The sequence below is a fragment of the Cervus canadensis genome, chromosome 4 (assembly GCF_019320065.1).
Source record: "Cervus canadensis isolate Bull #8, Minnesota chromosome 4, ASM1932006v1, whole genome shotgun sequence".
In the NCBI taxonomy this organism is placed as follows: domain Eukaryota; kingdom Metazoa; phylum Chordata; class Mammalia; order Artiodactyla; family Cervidae; genus Cervus; species Cervus canadensis.
Window position 1 is genome coordinate 30,486,991 of NC_057389.1, and position 23,532 is coordinate 30,510,522.

At 37.5% G+C, this 23,532-nt stretch overlaps 1 protein-coding gene across 1 annotated transcript in view; it reads right to left on the bottom strand.

Annotated features, from left to right (window-relative positions):
* The window catches only part of TENM2 (teneurin transmembrane protein 2), a 1,360,160-nt gene that overhangs the window by 947,215 nt on the left and 389,413 nt on the right, over positions 1-23,532 (bottom strand). The window contains exon 5 of the mRNA XM_043464766.1: positions 3,082-3,156. Within this exon, the coding sequence (XP_043320701.1) occupies positions 3,082-3,156 (75 nt within the window). The remainder of the gene's footprint in view (positions 1-3,081; positions 3,157-23,532) is intronic.

Consider the following 23,532-nt stretch of genomic DNA (forward strand, 5'->3'; position numbering starts at 1 on the left):
GTATAGGTAAGGTGTTAATTAAGTCAGAATCATAGGGATGGAGTCAGTCCATTTTTTTTTTTAATTTATTATTTATTTTCATTGAAGTATAGCTGATTTACAATCTTGTGTTAGTTTCAGTTGTATGGCAAAGTGAATCAGTCATATATATATAAACACATACATATATCCACCTCTTTTTCAGATTTTTTCCCTGTACAGATTATTACAGGATACTAAGCAGAGTTTTTTGTGCTATACACTAGGTCCTTAGTAGTTATCTATTTTATATATATATAGTAGTGTGTATATGATAAACTCAAACTCATTTATATGATAAACTTAATTTATCACTTCCCCTCTATATTTCCCCTCCGGTAACCATAATTTGACTGTGAGATCTGTGTTTCTGCTTTGTAAATAAGTTCATTTGTATTATTTTTAAATCAGTTTCCACATATAAGTGATATAAGACTGTTGTTAAATGATATCAGTTTCTTTTCGCTAACACAACTGAAAACCACACGTGAGTCTTCTCACTGACAGTGAGTGTGTACACATGTGGGAAGTGAAGGGATAGGCCCCTGGTTTGAGGGGAAGCAGAAAAGAATAAGCATTTATTGAACACGTTCACACTACCATGTGTTGGGCATGGGGCCAGGCACTCTAATAGGCTTTATCTCATTTAAATCTCATAAAAGCACAGCAGTTTAGGTGTTAACCACTTTACAGGGAGGCTAAATACTGTCTCCAAGGTCATACCTGGGCAAGTGGCAGATCCATGATTCACCCCTACATCTGTAGATTCCAAGTCTATGCTCTCTCTACAATGTCAAATGGTCTCAATCAAAAACCAGTCTAGCAACATTTTTGCACAGTAAATGTGCTATCTATTTGTATGCCGTAATAGCCAGCTTTAAAAAAGACATTTGAAGACCTCACTGCATATTAGATGAAATCACGTGGTGCACTGTACTTACTGACATTTAAATCTGTCCCTATTCATGGACAATGAAAAAAAAATATATAATGAAGAAATTCACTCTTATGCTATTAATATCAATGAAGTCTTCTAAATAGCACAAAACGCATGGGCTTGTTCTCTCTCTCTCTACTGATTACATTAGTCACTCATTGTTCAAACTCATGACATAATGAACACTATGAATGTCTACATACGTGACATTATTTCTCAGATTTTATTTTTAAGAAGCCCCAGACAACTGTGTATATCAACTTTGTATGAAGCTAATTTGTCACAGACACAAGTATTTTTATTCTGAGGCTTTACTTTACTGCACAATGGACTTCTACAGCCTTCTTTTGCTGTGTTAATGGAATCAAATCCAATACTATACATAATTGTCTCTGGAGATTGAAACTGTTCATTGGAGAGCCAACTCAAGCAAACATTTCTATGAGGGTGGGGTCACTTCCTACCACCTGTGTGGGGAAGAAGGGTGTCCTCACTGCCAACCAGCATAGTTCTCAGTGGTTATTCCCTGAGCAGAGTTTCATGATGCTGTCTGAAATTCTCTACTCAATGTATTCTCTTCCAGATTGCATCCTTGGCAATTAGGTATTATCTTCTAATTGTATACTAAAATGTGTATTTCAGCTTTAGTAGTCTATAAAACTCAATTTGGCTCATATACGTCTGATATTATAACACTTCTCTCTTTATTGTTGTTTTTCTCATGCTTCAGTCATTGGAAAAAGTCATTTCATGTGAACATTCTCCCATTTGTCTTCTGAGCTCAGGTTTACTCTGGAGGGTCATGAGATACATTGCTTCCTTTTCCTTCGTTAAAGGAAAGGAGCCCAAACTAAAACATACATATTTTTATTTCACATGTGGTAATTTTGATTCCATTTGAAATGGAGTGTGCATGTATTAAGGCAACATTCCTGACGGTCTATTTCACATCTTATTATCTGGAACTAGGCTTCAGAGACCTCCTCACGAAAAGACATACAGCGATGTGAGCAAAGGAAGCCTCAAACTTCTGAGGAGCCCATGTGCTCCTCAATCTGGGTACTAGAATTCATAGACAGGAAGCCTAGAACATGGGGGGCTGTGGAATAAATGCAGTGCCCTTTCTCTGGTTAGAACATTTACTTGATGATAACAAATGAAAATATGTTTCTGTTAAACTTGAAACAAACTTGAGCTCTCCATCAATCAGTGAAAATTTGCATAAATTTTTAAGTCACCACAGTGTTAGAAGAAAGTGTACTTCAAGAGTTCCAACTTCAAGCTTACAAACTGGAAGCTGAATAAGCAATATTGTGAAGAAAATGGAAGGGTTATACCAAATTCATCAGAAAAAGTTAAGCTCACACTTTTAGAAAGGCAAGTTTTCCTCTAAAAACAGAACTGTTTCTTCAAAAACATCCCTTTCTAAAGTCCTCAGCTTCATCTTCCACTGGGACCACACTTTCTCAATGCTATGTCTCCCACAATTCCTAGTTTGGTACCTTTTTGCTCTCAACTAACTCATAGAAGAGAAAACCTTGCTCTTAAGTCCCTGGGAGAGATTGCGGACCAAGCCTTTCCCAAGTTTGCTGGCTTAACAACATAATGTTGGAGAGTCTTGGACATGGTAGAAAGGAAAGATTGGTCTATCATTTATTAAATCATTCAACAAATATTTATTGTTCCTAGTGCTGTGCTAGACACTGGGGATATAACAGTGAGCAGTATAAAACTACAGTCATGACATTTATAGTCTAATCGGGAAAGGGGCATTAATCAGAGAATCACATAAAAAAGTACAATCTATACAATGATAAATACTATGTAGAAAAGGGACAGGGAGCCATGAAAGGTCATCCCTTCATTTTGTCACAGCTTTCCCACATGTTCATCTAGTGGCAGACATGAGGGACTAGGAATTACTCCACCGAGAAGCTATCATACCCCTTCCATTTGTTCTTATCATACCCAGTTTCCCAAACATCCCTCCAAATGAATTTCTTTAGACAAACAATTTTCATGTATTTTGTCTTAAAGCATGAAGCCCTCATGTTATACCACTCTGCTTAGCATGTAAATAGTATGGGGGATGTTAATACTATGTCAACTTATTGTTTTACACTTACTTTGCTCATTGATGGAAGACTGATTTGGCTCTAATTCATCTTGTATAATTATGTCTTTATTAAGCTCCATGGCAGCTTTGAATAGAAGAGAGAAACTAGTCACTGTGTGATTCTCCAAGCTAAGATTTCTAGTGGAAAGCAGTCAACATTTCATTCCTTCTTTACTATCTTGCAGAAAGATAAAAAAAAGAGGCACAATGTTTAAGTATTCATGGAACACAAATTCACACTCACTCTGCCTCCAACCTCCCTGATATCACTAATGCAAGTGGGTGTGGATGATGTCTCCGACTCCTCTCAGTTTTTTTTGCTGTTGTCAATACACAGTTTAGTGTTGTCCCATATTACACTGTCAAGACCAGAGTCAATATCTGTATAAATGAATGATTACACAAAATAAATGGTATTTATATCATGGAATTTTATTATAATTTAAGGTGTTATCAATGTCTGAATATTGCCATTGAGAGAATGTCAATGTCTAAAAACTGTTAGGTGATCAGGATAGCGGAACACAAGTTTTTAAAAACAACTCAGTTGATAAGTCTCTTTTGCTTTAAGTCGTCTTTTATTACGAGTTAAGTTTTTACTTTATATTGGAGTATAGCTGATTAACAATGTGATCATTTCAGGTGCACGGCAGAGCAACTCAGCTATACATATACATGCATCCATTTTCCCTCAAACTCCCCTCCCATCCAGGATTCTATATAACATTGAGCAGAGTTCCCTGCAATATACAGAAGGCCCTTGTTGGTTATCCATTTTAAATGAAACAGTGTGGACATGTCTTCTTTTGAATCATAACCTCGGTATATGACCTAGATCCTTTCCAAAGCTTTTTTAGAGAAAAATTTTGCAATAGATTTCAGGGGTCATCCTTTGACCAACTATTTTTACTTGGGGATACAATCCTAAAGAAGGATATGTCACTGCACTGTGATCTTGGCTTTATTTTCAAAGTTCTTACCAACTTCTCACACTTTGAAATAACCTTTAAGTAGGAAAAACACATATGTCGCTAAGTCAGAATTACCATGTCATGGTAATACCAGTGAATACAAATAGCACTGAAAATGTCAGGATTTGAACAGATTTTCTACTATGAGGGCAGAAAGATAAAAGTTAACTGTAGTAATGGCCTAAATGTTTACTATGTGAGTCCCCTGAGTTTAAGAGAAGAAATTTCACACGTGGGAAGAAAAGTTGCTGTAGCATGAAAATAGTCAATAGTAATCATTTGTGAAATGATCCTCACCTATCCCCACCCACTTATTACCAGTATCTCTTCTCATATCAACCACCATATTAATGTCAATCATTAATTAGCTGCTGATAATGGGAAATGAAATGGTACCAATCTAAGATTAAATTATAAAACTGGTGAAGATGCAGATTTCCATGAAGTCAATAAAAGTGATAATAAAAACACTAGAATCATAATCAAGACCACAAAATAACCAAGATCTAACAGAATTAAGCTATTAAGAGAAAATATAAATGAATGTTGGCATGGTAATGTCAGCTGTTGGTGGGAATGTAAATTGATACAGCCACTATGGAGAACAGTATGGGGGTTCTTTAAAAAAACTAAAAACAGACCTACCATATAACCCAGTGATTCCACCACCGGGGCAAATACCCTGAGAAAACCATAATTCAAAAAGACATATGCACCCCGATGTTCACTGCAGTGCTACTTAAAATAGCTGGGCATGGAAACAACCTAAAGCTCCATCCACAGAGGAGTGGATAAAGAAGATGTGGGGTGTGTGTGTGTGTGTGTGTGTGTATACACACACATACATATACAATGGAATATCACTCAGCCATAAAAGAGAATGAAACTGGGTCATTTGCAAAAATGTGGATGGACCTCGAGTCTGTCATACAGAGTGAAGTCAGAAAGAGAAAAACAAACTAACACATATATGTGAACTCTAGAAAAATGGTACAAATGAGCCACTGGGAGATTGGGACTGATGCACTCCATGTGTGAAACAGTTAGCTAGAGGGCACCTCCTATATAGCATAGGAGCTCAGCTCAGTGTTCCGTGGTGACCGAGATGGGTGGGATGGCAGGAAGGGTGGAAGGCAGGGTCAAGAGGGAGAGGATATATGTACACCTGCAGTTAATTCACTTTGTTGTACAATATTGTGAAGCAACTATACCCCAATTAAAAAAAAAAAAATCCTGGAAATAGAAAAGGTGAGGGACTTCTAGTTCTAGACCAAGATGAAATTGCCCACTTCTCTATATACCTGTCTTTAAGGACAGCTAAAATCCCTGGACTGTACATGTAAAAACTACATAAAATGAGTCTAAAAGAGGTTTGGAAGAAGACAGATCTATTTCCTCCTGGGACCTGGAGGAAAACATTGCAGTGAGTTCTCTGGGTTTCCTTTCTGCCTCATATATCCCAGATGTGGTGCTAGAGAAATCTGCAAACTGAAAATACCAACGGAAGCAGACCAAAGTGAAGCCTACTCCAATGAGGGGTCCTTCCCCACCTCCACAAACTACTAAGGCGGAATCAAAGACCAACTGGTGACTGGAATTATTATTGTCACTGAGGGGTGATGAGCTTTCCCTGATTCCCCTACAGAGGGTTGCTGAAGGAGATGAAAGGAAGCTAGACTTCCATCTGCACACAGTGGTCATGAGGTACCCTTCCCTCTCCTTGCTGGTGTTTGAGGAGGATAAATGTCAAATCTAGTTTCACTACCATTGGGCGACTCACAGGCAACTCTAAGGAGTAGCACTCTCCCTCTCAAGCAGGTTGGTATATGCAGGGTCCTAGTGGGGAGTCTCAAACCCCAACTCTGCAAGGAGGCATCCCTCCCCACTCCACCCCAATTGTCCCCCTTGTCAAAGTGAGTCAAGTGAGGAACCTGGGCTTTCACCTCCACCTGCCAGTCAAGCCTCAGGGTCCCATTGTTCCCAAAGGCTTGGTGTCAGAGGAGGCCTACTGAAACAATATTTAAATAAGATCCAGATTTTTGAAACAATACTTCAAATAGCCAGGATACAATAAAAAAATCACTCATCATGCCAAGAATCAGGAAAATCTCAGTGTGAATGAGGAAAGATAATTACTAATAAAAAATTAACTAGAGGCCATTTGGAAAATTAAAGAATCAAAATATTTTTGTTTTTGCAAAATATGGCCCTCTGTGATCATGCTGCAAAATGCAACTCAGAATGAAAGATGAAATATTGTACACTCATACAGTTCTGCCATAAAATGTACATTGTGCCCCACACAAATTATTATTCTTTATCCTTTTGAATAATTATAGTGCAGCTGGAATAATAAATTGTATTAAACATAAAATATACTCTTGATAATCAATCTTATTTTCTCAAGATAAAGTCACAATAAATTATTTTTACTATTTAATATGAAATATTGCTTCTTTCTAAACAGTGATTCATTTTTGAAGTGGCCTTTTTTCTAGGATCATTTATCCTAAGACAAAGAGAATCTCTTATAAATAAACATGGGTCACTTTTCTTGAGCAAATGTTAGACTCTACATTTTAAAGTCAGGGATGAATCCTGACTCCAAATTTTTGTACCAGATATTTAAGAAAAGAACACAAATTATAATACTATAGTTCTCTTTATCACAGAAAGTGAAGTAATTTAATCTGATGCCATAAGCTTTTGCAAACTAGAAAGCTATCAGGCAAAATAGGAAATTATAAGAGATAAAACATAACTTTTATTTTGCTTTGATTCATCAAAATATATCACCAAATTATTAACTTACATTTAATGTTGATACTTTAAATTTGGCACAGTTAAAAATATGTATAAGTGATACAAAATATTCAGTCCAAAACAAATACCAACAATATCTAAAATACTATTTTCATACAAATTTAAAATCTACATATTTGTACATGCAATGGTAATAATTTTGAAAACCAATGAAGGAGCTACTTAATGAATTCTAATGTTTTATACTTGTGTATACTAAAATTCTTCACATCAACTCTCTCTTAATGCCCTTCTAAAGTTCATCTGATTTTACACATTCAGATATTTTCCCAAATGTTGACAAAACTGTTCACAAAATATCCTGTGGCTTAAAACCACAGAGTAGGTGTACATGTATTATTATTCATAAAATGTAAGTCCAATATTTATATTTCAAAAATATCCTTTACAAATCGAAATTTTCTTTTGAGTATAGCACCTAAAATGTTCATATTTTAATATTTCTAAACTTGCAGAATTATCACTTTGGTCTCTATCTGAATCTCTGACATGTCACAACTTATCAAATTTGTAACCAGAATCATTCCAATGTTAATAAACACTTTCCAAACCAAAAAAACACCAAAGGCTAGTGAAACAGGAAAGTTTCCAGTATTCAAGGTTTTCCTGTAAGCTTTATCCCCTCAAAGTCAAAAGTGAACGTGGCATTCTCCTCTGATATGGCATTTTCATGTTCCAATCTGAATAAAGCCCAATTTGTAAAACCCAAAAGCCGACTACAACAAAAGTTTCTCCTAAACAACTGCCAGTTCATAAATATAAATGAAATGCTCCCGAGCTTGCTGGAGACTCTTTTCTGCTGATGAAAATTCCAACAAGATTAAAAATCAATTCCAGTATTAAAAACTATAGCAATCAGTTATCCTATGTAAGAGCATTACAAAGGCATACAGTCATCTGACCCTGTGAGACTCTGCTACTTCAGTTTTTTGTTCATCAGAAAAAATAAAGCAAGCAAAGGACCAGAGTGGGTAAGCTGCAATGGTCTAACTGTTCTGAGTTTGAGAATGTAAGATTAGCTTATGCTTTCTGAGAGCTTCAGAAGGTGGCAGGCACTGTCTTAGATGCTGCTATATACAGATTTCCAGTTAATTAGTGTAGCAGCCTTGTAAAATAGTTACTACCTACATAGCCACGGGTTCAAATGGGATTCCACTGTCTGTTTTAAAAATACTTGTGGACCATATATTCTTAGAATTAATTACTTCTGATGAGTCTCCACTTTATAAAATACACATAAAAATAGCACCTGCCTTTATAAGATTCTTTTGAACACTGAGTTAGATAAGGCAGGTCAAAAGTGCTTACAACACTGCCTGCCACTCAGTAATTACACAGCAAATGTAGATAATATGATGATCATTGGCTTACAAATGAAGGAACTTGCTTTTTTAAAAAAAAATTACAGGATTATTAACATTTTGTCTTTCTTGCGTTGTTTTTGAAAGTTCTGGAACAATACATTTTTATAGGGATGTATTTTGTAGGGATAAGCTTTTCCAGGGAAGTATGCCTGTTTCATCTACGTCTTCAAATGGGTTGGCACAGATTTATCCATGTATTTTAAATCCCTTTAAATTTCTTCTGGGTTTGTAGAATGCTGCTGCTTCTTTTTTTTAATTCCTGAAATTATTTTATTTGTGCTTTTTTTGACTGGATTGGTTTCAGCAATGATAAATTGCTTTTGTCTTTCAATAAATAAATTTTCGCTTTCCTGGTTCTATCTACTATCTATACATGTTTTCTAGTTTATTCATTTTTATGGTTTCATATATACATATATATATACACACACACACAAATACCCTTTTTTCTTTTGTTCTTTGAGTACAGATAGTTGATCTTTTTCATGTTTAAAATTTGATTTCTTATGACATCAGTATTCAGCCATTTTTCCTTTTTATTGTAAACATTTCAGGCTATATATTTCTCTCTAAGGATCACTTTCAATGCATCTCATAGGTTTTGACTCACAGCATCTTCACTGTGGCTTAGATCTAAATATTTTAATGTTTCAAATGAACCTATTTATTGCATTTACAAATGTATTAGGGTATTTTGTATATATTTCTGGTTTTGAGCTCTAATTTACCTGCATTTAGCTAAAGAGCATCATTTTTATATTACTAAATTTGGGAAGAATTTTTAAATTTCCTCCATAACCTGATAAATTTTTCAAAGTATTTCATATCCACTTGAGAGAAACACATGTTCTCTAATTATTAGGTGCAATATTTGACATATTTCAGTGAAACCAAATTATTAATCCTGTGTTCAATTTTTCTACATGGTACTAAATTGCTATTTAATTGTCTTATCAAGAATTGAAAGTTACATGATGAATTTTCTTACTATGATTTGTGTTTCTCCCCATAGCTTTATCTGTATTTGCATTATGCCAATTTAAGGCCATATTATAGGGCTTCCCTGGAAGCTCAGTTAGTAGAGAATCTGCCTGCAGTGCACGAGAGCTGGATTTGATCCTTGGGTCGGGAAGATCCCCTGGAGAAGGAAATGGCAAACCACTCCAGTATTCTTGCCTGGAAAATCCCATGGACAGAGGAGCCTGGAGGGCTACAGTCCCTGGGGTTGCAAGAGTTGGACATGACTGAACAACTAAAAAAAGGCTATGTTATAGGTATATGTTTAGAATAATTAGAATAATTATAATTTTCTGATGGATTGAACATTGTCATTAATATGTAGTGACTCTTTATCTCCAATAAGCTTTGAGATTATATCTGCTTTTTTATTATTAATTATATTTTACAAGGAATTTGTCCATTTCATCTAATTTGCCATAGTTAATGACAATGTTCTTGAATACACACAGGATCCATAACAATATTCCTTCTTTCATTCCTGATTTGGAGTATTTGTGTATTCTCTTTTTTTCTTCTTGATTATTTTAGCTATTGCTTTATCAATTTTATCAGTTTTTCAAAGACCAGTTTTGGGCATTAATATTTTCATTTACTGTTTCTTTTCCATTTCTTTAATTTTTGTTGTCATCTTAATTATTTATCTCTACTTATCTTGGGTTTCATTTGCTTAGCCTTGTCTAGTTTCTTGTGACAGAAATGTAGATCACTGATTTAAAAACAATTTTTATTTCTTAAATAAAAATACAAACCTATCATCTACCCCTCTTTTCCTGCATCTCACAAATTTGGATATGTTGTACATTCCATTATCATTGAATTCCAGATATTCTCTAATTTCTCTTGTACTACTTTGATTAATGGATTACTTAGAAATATATAGTTTTATTTCCACATACTTGGGGCTTGTCTAGATTTCTTTATTGCTAATGATTTCTCACTTAAGTACTTGGTGGACAGAGAACACATTCTCTAGGATTCCCTCTTGAAATTAACTGAGACTCACTTTGTAATCCTGTTATCAATTTCAAATATCCATCTTTTTCTCTGGTAATACTCGTGGTCTCAAAGTCTAGTTTGCCTGATACGAAACCATTCAGCTTTGTGAAGTTTACTGTAAACTGTGAACATTCTAATTTCCTTCCTTTACTTTCAACTGTTCTGTCTTTGTATTTAAAATGTGTCTCTTGCAGACAGCATATATTTAGGACTTGCTGTTTAAATAATCAGACAATCTTTTCCTTTTAATCAGTGTACATTTATATTAATGTAATTTTTTATTCGGCTGGATTCAGGTTCACCACTTTGCTGCTTTTCCTGTTTGTCCCTTTTCTGATGTTCCTCTTCTCTACCTTCACTTGGGTTGATAATTCTTTTTTAAATTCTGTTTTAATTTTCTATTGGATTCTTATCTATATCTTAACATGTTTTTAGTGGTAGCTTTAAGGATTACAATATGTATATCAGTCTGTTTAGAGTTCTAATCTTACTTGATACAAGCTGTTCTTCTAATTTCTATGAATTCCTGATTTCTTTATTCTAAAAAATTCTGACTTGTCTTTTAAATATCTACTCACTCCCAAACTCTTTATTGTCTTCACTGATCAAACTAAGACTAGTCTTTCTCCTAATGTTTCTATTAGTTTTAACATTTTTTCCTTTCTGTGCCATCTCTTGCTAATTTCTTCTGGTTATTTTTTTCAGTTGACCAATTCTCTTTTTAATTGTGCCTGATGTCATATTTACTGTATGCAAAAAGTTTTTATTTCAACAATTATGTATTGACTATTTCCTTTATAAAATTTATCCTAGCTTTTTAAGTGTTTCTATTCCATTTTTCTATTATATTCTTACTTGCTAATTTGCATATTACACACAGTTGAAAGTATGCAACTGACAAATTCTAACGTTTTAGGGCTTTAAGGATCAAAAATGGTTGTTCGTTGACTTCTTCACTCTTAATTATAAAGTTTTTTTTCTTACATACTTAATTAGATTTAACTTTAGCTGACATAAGTTTATTTTAGTTTTTAAAAATCACAAGTGCCTATAGTGAAGACTCTTATCTCCTGAAAAAGGTCTAGTTGCTCCCTTTCGGACCATGGATACTCTTCACCATGTGTCTCTTATGAGGTTTCCAGAATAACACAGGAATCTCAGTTTCATGTCCTGCATCTTGCTTTGAGTTCAAGGTCAGATCTCCCAGTTGAAACTCTGAGGGCAACCCTTTTTTCTCACTGAAGTTCTCCTATGAGCTTGCAATTCAATCTTCACAGTTCTGACTTCAGCTCCTTTTTAGTTCTTATTTTGTTTTGTTTTAGTTATTTAGAGATTTCTCTTACTCTCAGGACTGTACTGTTGTTTTGATCAAGCTAATTAATATTTCTATGTTTCAAATTTCTATGTAAAATGGAGGAAATTACAGCACTACCAATCTCAAAAGGGCATTGTGTTGATGAATAAGTATATATATAAATTTAGAACAGAATAAATACTCAATAAATATTAATTATTATTATGAGTATTACTGTGATGTTACCTAGTAAGTGTAAAACTACAAAACAATGGGCATGATTTCATTTTCCAACTTTTCCTACCCCTATGCAAATGAAGTACTTTTTCCTATTAAGCTGCATATATTTAGATATATTTAATGCTTATTCTATTATGTTATGTATTATCCTGCTTTTTCAAAGTAATATAAAGAAGATTTGATATGTCAGTATAGAAGCTACCAGTATTAGCTGAAATTTTGACAAAGGCATATGACATTTGCATTCTCAGCACTCATGAAGGTCCCTGTCTCCATCATGCACTTGATGTTTTGAAAACATTTTGACTTTCCCATCATTGAAGAATCATTCTAGAGCTCAAGAGTTAATTAACTCATCTGCAGTCTGACATCTAGTGAGATGGATAGATCACAGTCTATCACCAGGTGAAAATATGTATAACAGGTATTTTGCTTCAGTAACTAATCTGGATCTACACTGTGACTGCAAATATTTGGGGGAGAAATGTTAATGATGTATTCTTGTTTGTAAATCAATTCCCTTAAATCAAATGCTGCATCACCAATTACTGTCAGGATTTAGATACTTGTCTAAAACCAATGTAAGCATCCAGCCATTGAGCTTGTAGAAAAATAACACAACCACAGTTTCCTAGTGCCTGTTAGCATCCGTTAAACAGGGAGAGGATAATTGAAACTGAGTCAAGGGTTTTCCTTTTCTTCCTTTCCCACCTTGCTTCCTGTGTTTCAAACACATGTCGTAGGTTACAAATACATGTAAAGCCTTAATTACATTTAGCATCTGGCAGCTGTTGACTTGCAGAGAGTTGTTGAGTCACATAAATTCCAAGTCAGAAAGAAATTCAGGAATAGAAGGCAGAAGTTTGCCCAATGGAGGAAAAAATAATCTTATGTCATCACAGCTGAAATACTCTTCTATCAGCACTGTTATATTCACGGTGTGAGCGATGCTGTAACTGATCAGTCTCGGCAACACCAGAGACTATCTCACCACTAAAATACATATTTCCAAAGTGACTGAAGTCATCAGCCGAAGGACCTTACAAGCATTGCTTTCACTGGGTGATGGATGTGTACCTGTACTGGAGAAAACTTCATGGGGATTTCAGTCTCTAGAGGTATCAACTGATAACTTTTCAACAGCAAGATCTTCACACTCTCTATTCAACACTTCACCAAAGTTAGATGTGTTAAGTAATTTAATTCAGACACTGATTACTTTAGGAAGAAATAAGTCTCCTGAGAAACTGGCACCGAGAGCTGCAAACCTTTAACTCTGGCCACCATTTGCCACATGATACAATTTTATGAAGAGAGAACTGTCAGAAATCATGGTCTCTGTCTCAATAGACATAGATCTCGAAATCCAAATATCAAGTTACAAAAGCACAGTTAGAAAAATATGAGTGATATGCATTGCATATAGATATCTATACACTAACAGGATAATTTTTAATTGCAAAAATAAACCTTAAATTCTTAATAGCAATAATTTCTGGAGACAAAGTTGGGGGGCATTTAGAAAAGGATTTGAAACAAATTTGACAAAATGGTAACACTTGTTAATTGGAAATTATGAGTATTATATGCTTTATTCTTTGTACTTTCCTGTGATATGAAACTTTTTTCCTGAAGGTTAAGATAATTAAAAAATAGAAGGCTTGGACCAATCTAACTCCATCCCCAACTTTAAAATATCATGTGATATCATAATTTTCTCATTGTTCTGTCATTCAAAATTTTTATGTTTATATTTTGAGTTAAACTACAGAGAAATGCCTTTAGTTCCATGCCTCTTTACGTTCCAGCCAATCAGAAACAAACTCATGAAGCAAAATAAATGCAATCAATGAATAAATAAACTGTGGTACATTCAGTGGAGAAGGAAATGGCAACCCACTCCAGTATTCCTGCCTGGGAAATCCCATGGACAGAGAGGCCTGGTGGGCTAGAGTCCACGGGGTCGCAAAGAGTTAGACAAGACTCAGTAACTGAGCATGGTACATTCAGACAATAGAATATGATTCAGGACTAAAAGGAAAGACTCTATCAAGCCATTAAAAGACACAGATGAAACTTAAATCCATATTACTAAACGAAAGATCCCAATCTGAAATGGGTACATATGTATGATTCCAAGTATGGGGCATTCTGAAAAAGACAGAACTATGGAGACTATAGAAAGGTAAGAGGTTGCCAGGAATTGGGCAGGGGGAGATGACTAGGCTGGACATGTGGGATTTTTAGGACAGTGAACATACTCTGTATGATACTATAATGATAAAGACACATCATTATATATTTGTTCAAACCCACAGAATGTATAGCATCAAGTGTGAACCGTAATGTAAACCAGGGATGCAGGGTGATTATGATGTGTCAATGTCTTGACAGATCCATCAGTTTTAACAAATGTCTGTCATTCTGATGAGGAATGTTGATGATGGGGAGGTTATGCATGTGTGGAAGGGAGCACATGAGGAATATCTGCACCTTCCATTCAATTTTATCATGAACTTGAAAGTCGCTCAGTCATGTCTGACTCTTTGTGACCCCATGGACTATACAGTCCCTGGAATTCTCTAGGCCAGAATACTGGAGTGGGTAGCCTTTCCCTTCTCCAGATCTTCCTCACCCAGGGATCGAACCCAGGTCTCCACATTGCAGGTGGATTCTTTACCAGCTGAGTCACAAGGGAAGCCCTTCTAAAAATTACTTTTAATTAAAAAAGAAAAAGGAAATGCAACCAATTCATTACATGACAGATACACTGCCAGGAAATCCTTGCACTTTTCTCCCTAAGAGAATGACTCTACATTTTTCTGTGGTTAAGAGTACTTGACAAATAAATAACCCAGAGTTTGAATCTCTACTCCACCACTTATGGTTTGATCACAAGCTAGTTAACTCAGCCCTTGTGCCCCCGAGGATTAGTCTCCTTTCCTATGAAATAGGTTGAATAATACCTAGGCTCAGAAGACTGTAGAAACCAAGTTATCTACACTCATTAAACACTTAGCAGTGAGCCAGAGCATAGGGATGCTGAATGAAATGTTCTAGATATACTATCAAGTAGTGGAAACAGTAGCAGAAGCAGAGATTTTAGAACCCTCACTTGTGGAATCTACATTCATGTGTAGATTGATATGGTTATCTCACCACCCCAAATCAGAGTGAGGGCTCCCCCAAGAATACAGACAGCTGACCACCTGGGAGCAAACACATGAGTACATGAGAGGAGACATATACCTAAAAGAATGGGTGGACTTGGGCAAGCAGAATGAAGGGAAAGAACCCTCATTCACTTCATCAGTATTCACGAAGTGCTTAGTAAATATCCGGGGCTTCCCAGGTGGCTCAGTGGTAATGAATCTGCCTACCAAGGCAGGAGGCACAGGAGACACAGGTTCAATCCCTGGGTCAGGAAGATCCCCTGGAGGATGAAACGGCAATGCACTCCCTAATTCTTGCCTGGAGAATCCCATGGACAGAGAGGCCTGGTAGGCTCTAGTCCATGGGGTCGCGAAGAGTCTGACAGGACTGAGTGACCGAACACACAGCATGAGCGTTCAGCCTTGGTCAAATGACTTGGGATATATCAGCAAACAAAGGAGATAAAGATCTGTGTTCCTCAGAGGCTTATATTTTAGCCAGGGTAGACAAAAAAATAAACAGTTAATATAATGACTAAGTACTAATATCTTCAAAGGTGAGATGTAAAAACAGAGAAAGTAGAGTAGTGAAAGCCATTTATGAAGATTTTGAATTATTTGATCTTGGGAAGATCTCAGGGAGAAGCGGGCATTTAGCAAAGGCTGGAAGGATTTGAGGGAGTCAGCTTTCTCATACCCCGGGGGCAAAAAGCAACTGTCTGTGCACGGGTCCCAAGGAGAAGCATACCAGGGATGTTCTAAAACGTCAAGAAGAATGGAGTGGCTGAAATGAAGTGAGCAAAGGTGCAAACTTCAGGGAAGGGCTAGAGTGTTAATGAGAGCTGGGTCTGGAAGGGTTTAGGGGTGATTTTAAGGACACTGCTTTTTACTCAGAGCAAAGAGAAAGCTATTATACTGTTTTGGGGGAGAGGAGTGACATCACCTAACTTATATCTTTAAAGATTGCACAATTGTGTTTGACACAAGCAAGAACAGCATGCAGGAGATGCTCAGAATGCGTCTGTAAGAGCTGATCACAGTCCATTCCAGTTGGAAGCAGTGGGTTGGTGGGCAGAGTGGGATTTCCTGGTGGATGGATTACATGCAGGGTGTGGCAGAAAGAGAGAAATCAGAAATGACTTCAAGTACTTTCAAACTGAAAACTAGGAGGGATTTGCCAGGGACTGTGATGGGGAAGGATGCAAAAGAGCAAGTGGGTGGGTGTGTGGGTGTGTGTGTGTGTGTGTGTGTGTGTGTGTGTGTGTGTGTGTGTGTGTGTGTGTGTGTGTGTGTGTGTGTGTGTGTGTGTGTGTGTGTGTAGAGGGTCAGGATTTCAGTCATGGACATTTCAGTTTGGAATGTGTGTGAGACATACAAATGGAGATGCTGAGTAGGTCAACAGATCAATAAGTGACAGGTTTGATACAAGTGATAGAGATTTGGGAGTCATTGGCATATGTATGCTATTCTGTGTTACAGAAATGGACCAGACTACCGGTGTGAAAGACCTGTAGGTAGAACAGAAAACCAGAGACTGGGTCTTCGGTTACTTCTATACTCAAGAGGATGGAGCAGAGAGGAAGGAGCAATAAAGGAGCATGGAAAAGAGCAATCAGTGCAATGGCTGGAAAGCCACAAGCATGTGCCGGGGGACAATCTAAGCGAAGGAAGTGTATCCAAGAAGAGGGAGTGATGAACTCTTTCAAACGTTGCTGACAGGTCAGTAAGATGAGATTGAAAAACTGAGCATCACAATGTAGTGACATGATAAGCACTGGTGATCTTGGCAGGATGAACTGTACGGAGGGATAGGCATGAAAATCTGATTGGGCTGTGTTTAAAGAAAAATAGGGGAGCAGAAGTGGAAGTAGTACGAGAGCTACCTCTTCTGAGAGGTACTGCAATAAGAGGTTAAAGGATTTTGCTGGTGGAAGAAGTGGTAAACAGAAATTGGGGAAAGTCACAGCATGCTTATCTACCGGTAGGAATGAAAAAATGGCTCATTTAGTAGTGGAGGAATTCTGGCAGCAACATTCTTGAATAGACTAGTGGGGCTCTGATGGAGCACACAAGTGAAGTTTCTCTTGGGATAAGAGTACAGGTAGTTCATTTAGAGTAACAGGCTGGAAGGCAGAGCTGGTGGCTGCAAATGCTGGGAATGGGTAGATGGTAGACGTGGATTTGGGATTTCACTTTTGATCGAGAATGGGAAGGGGGCACTAGAAGTTTTGGAGAGAGAATGGAATGAAGCTGACATCGAGAAGAGTGAGCCCAGACCACGTGGTTCAGTATAATCGTGGAGCACTTGGAATTTAATAAACTTTAAAATCTTCTGGGAACAGATTTGTCAAAGTCCACACATAACACTGAACTGTCATCATTCAGGAGGGCTGCCTTGATTCATATGGAAAAAAGTAAATTATGGATACTGTATTCAGTTTTAAGAAGTGAGACAATGATAAATGCAATGTACAAACACTGTCCTTAAAAGGAATGCCACTTACTTTAGGGGGAAAAATAGAGCAATTAAGGTGATATGTTACCTATGGACCAAATTATTCCTTAAGTGTAAACTGTAGCTATTATTCTGAATCCACAGAAATTAATATGCATTATGTCATAACCTTCTACTTTTCCTCAGATGGAGGTACTGTCTTTAAGATGAGAGATCTTTATCTTAAAACACTGAAATTCACATTTTTAAATCCATGAGTGAATGTAACCGAAAGACAAGTCAGTTGCAATAGGACCAGGGCCAAAGTACCCAGTAGGGACTATACAGACAGTCACTAGGGCCCAGCATATTTTTGGGGACCCACAAAAATGGTTTAATTTCTTTTAAAATAAGGAAAAGAAAGTAAAATTTCAGTTTGTAGAAAAGGTTGTAATCTCTAACAATAATCTATCCATCTCCCTACCAATGCAGTTGTAAAATGTAATTTTAAATATTCTCTTTCATGGACTGTAGCCTACCAGGCTCCTCCATCCATGGGATTTTCCAGGCAAGAGTACTGGAGTGGATCACCATTTCCTTCTGCAGGGGATCTTCCCGACCCAGGGACTGAACCTGGGTCTCCCTCTTTGTAGGCAGACGTTTTTACAGTCTGAGCCACGAGGGAAGCCCATTTTTAGATAGGAGGGGTCTGCAAAGGCAGAACTGCCGAGGGACCACAAAAATCATAGTTCGGCCCTGCTTCCTCCATGAAACCCTGACATGTCCAAAAGACCAAAATCATAATGAATCAAAGCACCAGCCTCCCTAAAGGATCTGAAAAAAAAAAATGTAGTTCGTGTTCTAATAGTGTTGTCATCCTGGAATGCACAGAAAACATCTTACCCTCCATTAACATTAAATGCCCTGGCCACTTGGCTCTTTTAGAGGCAGAGAAGAGTGTCTCGTCTCGGTTCTCAGGTGCTGGCAAAGGCATGCCCAGTATTAATATCATCTCGCCTCTTCTAATTATCAGAACAACTGTTCCATCATTACAAACGACTTCTTTGACCATTCCCCATTTCCCCAAAACATCTTCTGGAAACCAGTGACTCTATCAACTATTGCCTCTGATTGGTAACTGGAAAACACATTTATATTACTGTTCAAAGCAAACTGCCTTAGGACTCAACATCACCTGTGGAAAGTAGCAAGGATTACTCCCTTGAGAAAGAGAAATAGGGACTTTCCTGGGCTTTCCAAGAATCACAAAGCATGTTTCTGACAGTTGTGAAGGGAGCAAGATGTCTCTCTCTTGCATTTCCCTGCCTTTTTTTTTTCCTATTAAAATCGGGGGTCATTCCAGGTAGATTGCTTCTTTGTTAAAAAGCCAACTTTTCCTAGCAAAACTGCCACTTCTCTGGAATGACAGGCAATGAAATCCAAGGTGACACTTAATTGTTCTCTATCGAGACATTTCTCTTTGCTGAGGCTTCCCCAGGTGCTCTGTGAAAAACATTGGCCCTATCTGGCACTTCATCTGAGAAACAGCCTTTCCCTTATGAAGACAGCTTTGCTATCCAAGGGGACACTGGCTCGGTTCGCTTTCTCATAGGCCGTGATCATGATCGCCAACACCAAGGAAATGGCTGCTGCACTGACTTGAGTTGCATATGCATGCCTGCGTCACAGGGGTCAGACGCTGCGTTAATTCCTTTGCTCTCACTGCTGGTTGTTTGGGAATCAGAAGCAGATTATTACTGCAAAGACTTATCTTTTGATTCACTCTCCCCTCTTAAAATTGGCCCTAGATCATTCTTTCTTGTGTGCAGCATGTTTCATCTCCATTTGGATGAGAAAGTCATAATAGTCCTTTTAGAAAATCTATCCGTCAGAATTATCAGGAACACACCCCACCAAGGCTTTGGCTGTCTTTCCTGCACATCTGGCAGGGTTTACGCTTCTTTGTGCTTGTCTCCCCAAGAATCACTGCTGTTACATGGCTCACACAGACCCGAGGGCACCCACTGTTCATGTTTCAAACTGATCGGTTCAATTCAGTTCCACAAATAAGACAAAAAGTGTGCTGAGAATGAACTAGAGAGACAGAGATGGAAAAATCTGTGTCCCTGCTTTCAGGAATCTCCCAGATTAATAAGTAAGATAAACATACAAAATTATAATTATAGCGTATTCCTTGTAAATTTATCTTCTGCTCCCCTTACACTGGTGGGGAGGGGAAGACAGAGGCAAGGGGCAGGTAACTATATTTCACTATCCTCTAGAAAATATTATTCTGGGTGGCAAATCATTGGTAAACTCCATAATGGGCTTCCCAAGTGGTACTAGTGGTAAAGAAACCGCCTGCCAATGCAGGAGACTCAAGAGACACAGCTTCCATTCCTGGGTCAGGAAGGTACCCTGGAGAAGGAAAATGAAACCCACTTCCAGTGTTCTTGTCTGGAAAATTCCATGGGCAGAGGAGCCTGGCATGCTGCAGTTCAAGACTGAGGGACTAAGCAGAGAGGGAGAAAAACCCCTTAATACCCTGAGCTCTCAGGTTCTTTTGAAAGTAAAAGGATGGGAACAGAACGGAGGCATCCTTCATTCACTCATTCAAAAACATTTATGGCTTAATATTGATTATGTTGTATGATCAAGATTAATTATAAACATTGTATGTTATAAACACTACATGTGGAAAATCTCATATAATCCTCAGAACAAAACTAGGAGGAAGGCATTAGATTCGAGATAAAGAGTGGAATAGCCTCTATTCATGCATTTATCTTTTGGCTCTAAAGCCTGTGTGGTTTCTTACATGCCAGGCTTCCTAGCTGAGTCTAAAGACTTTCACCTTTAAACTTCTGTGATTATATAATATTGCTAGCAAGAGACTAGGCATCAGAGCCACTTTTCTCACTCAGGATACTGGAAGGGGGGGTACTAGGAAAGGGAAAGAGCTCTTTGAACAATCTGTAGAAAAAAGGGCAACACAGGAAGTCACCTTTTTATGAGTGAATGGCTTATAGGCTCCTAGCCTTAATTTTCTCCCAGCTGTTCAAATCAGTGAAATACTTCACAGATTATCAAAGTGAATTTGCCTTTTTTTCTTTAAGTACTCTTTTTGCTATTAACAAATGAGATATGCACACAGACATACAGGATCTAACATAAAGAAGTGGGGGGTTGAGCATCCCTTGGTCACAGTAACTAACTGTGACATTGACACTGACATTGATTTGTTAATTTGTCGGCCTCCTCTAACACGAGATCCTCTTCAGCAACTCTGATTGATTGTACCCTTGTAAAGCCAGGATCTAGTATAGTAGCTGCTCAATAAATATTTGTCAAAATAATGAAACAAAGATAGGCAGGTAGATTAAAAATAGAGAAAATGTACCAGTTCCTTTCATTAAGAATCAATATTTTGTTTTCTTTTATGCATCCCTCTTTATTACCTTCCCGACTTTTCCTTCTGCCCATTTTACATATCTTAAAATATGCATGGGATATTAATACACGTTAAAAATGTAAAACAGCTTTCCATATAGTGGTTTCAACATCTTGGTAGTGACATCTCTTCAACCATTCTGACAATTACATAATCTTCAAAAAATATTAAAAAAAAAAAAAAAACCCACCTTATACTATCCTCTGTCATCAAGTGGGCACTTGGACAGACCCAAAGCCTTAGACCAGGTGAGAAGTATACCTAAATATTTGTATATTTTTATTTCTCTGCATTCTATCAAGTTTTGTTTCAAGCAAGAAATAATCTGTCCCTCCTTCGTTTTTGCACATCACAGAGCTAAGTTTCCCGTGTTACACCAATTTCAAAATGTTCAGCACCATTTATCCCTTTTTTATAGTTCATATAAAGACATGGCTCCAAGACCTCAAATAACAAAAAGTTTATTTATGTATTTATTTTTGCATGGCATGCACTGATGAGCTAGTCTGCTCAGCGAGCGTTTCACAGATTAGACGCCTGAGTATGGTTTCAGGCAAGGCTCCCTCATGTTTCTGCGCATTGGCTGATAAACACTTCAAAGTAAACCGCTCATAAATATGAAATGAAAAGCCGAGGAGTCGTTATGCACAGCTTTGAGATACAAATCTCTTTATTCCCTTCTGAAGTGGGGTTTGATTGACATAATGAGTCATAGAGCCTGTCCAGGGACACACTGCCTTTTCCCCTTTTTCTCTGGAGACAGGGAGACTTGAAAGAAATCCACTTCAGAACTTGGTGATAGACAGTTCACTTGAAAAAATAATAAAGTTGAATCCTATATTAAATAACTTATTATTTTGTGTTAATGCCGACTTTGACAACCATGACATATGTCAAAGTTTCACTCCACATCCTCAGAAAGACATGATTAGTTACAACTCTAAGAAAAAGATTGCCAAATTTCAAAAAAGTGCCATTATCTTTTTTGTCATATATATTGTTGCTCTACAGACCCTTCATTTGGTAAGAGAAAAATCACTACTTCAATTAATTCAGAGTAGAAGACTAAAATCCCGGAAGCCAAAAGGCTACAGGGAGTAACACGGGCAACTGGGAATAATTATTGTGGAAAATTCATTTCATAAATAAATGTCTTTCAAGAAGGAGAGGCTCACATAGCAGAACTTTCTCTGAAAAATAGGCTGAAGAACAATTCAAAGTGGAGATTCAATTTATTCTTGCTCATAAGTTTTTAATAATTATCTGCTTGCTTGAAAAAGATAAAAATTTCAGTGAGGTTGCACAATTTCCCATTAGATTATATTTTGTAAATGCAAATGACTTACAGAAGCCCAGCGGTTAATGTAAGAAGCTAAGTCAGCTTGTGTATAGGTCAATAAGGAGTCGTGGGGACCTGTTAAAAAATGGGAGGAAGTACAGGTCCCTTCAGATAAGGCAGCTGTTATTCAGCAAGTAGATTTTTGTCATTCAAGAAGATAGAATTACTGTTGCTAGGTATTGCAATTTTTCCAGAAAAGCCTGATATCTAGATTTTATGGGCATTTACCTATCGATAAATGATGGTCAAAAATGTAATTTCAAAAAAGCAATCCAATAGAAGAGATGTTTCAGAGAAGGCAATGGCACCCCACTCCAGTACTCTTGCCTGGAAAATCCCATGGACAGAGGAGCCTGGTAGGCTGCAGTCCATGGGGTCTCCAAGAGTCAGACATGGCTGAGCGACTTCACTTTCACTTTTCACTTTCATGCATTGGAGAAGGAAATGGAAACCCACTCCAGTGTTCTTGCCTGGAGAATCCCAGGGACGGCGGAGCCTGGCGGACTGCCGTCTATGGGGTCGCAGAGTCGGACATGACTGAAGTGACTTAGCAGCAGCAGCAGAAGAGATGTTTGGCCTGCCAGTCTTTCATCTCTGCTTCAGACTTCCAGGAGTGACCATTTAAATAAATTTTAAGAAATAGGGACTTCCCTGGTGGTCCAGTGGTTAGGACTCCACGCTTTCACTGAGGGCCCAGGTTTAATCCCTGGTCAGTGAAGTAAGATCCCACAAGATGTGTGGCCAAAAAAATCAAAAAAGGAGGGAGAGAAAATGAAAACTTCAAATCAGAAAACAATGAGAGAAAACGGAATCAAAAGATCCTCTTGAGTGGTTTTAATCTCTCTTTCTAGGATCCCTGGGGGTCTCTTCCTGAAGTCTCTTCAACTGGAACATTTGAGCTTTCTTATTTAAATGATGATTGTGGGCAAGAAAACTTCTGAAAACAGCTAATTAAGACCATCTCCTTGTTTGAGAGTGAAGCAATCCAGTTATCCACCACCCTCTCCTCAAATATTAATTGGCTCAAGGTTTTCGACTCCATTAAGTTTCAGGGTCAGATCACCTCTAATCTTCTGCCTTAGAAACTCAGCTTGAGTGTCAGAGAAAATTAACTGTCCACCAAAATTAGTGTCTCCCTTTCCATGGTCCAAAACTGCCATAGAGAGTGGTTTTCCAGCCAGGACCTGTCACTCAGTTTCCATCGCATCTAGGTCAGCCCATGTATCCAGCTCTCGTCAACCTAGTGAAGCAGAAGTGATGGTGCCATTTAAAAACCAGAGACCTTAAAAGGCAAATGATCCTTATCCATGTTCTTTTCCCCTTATGATACAAGTGATATGAGTGAAGATGGATTCAGGACGGCAGTGCCGCTAGATG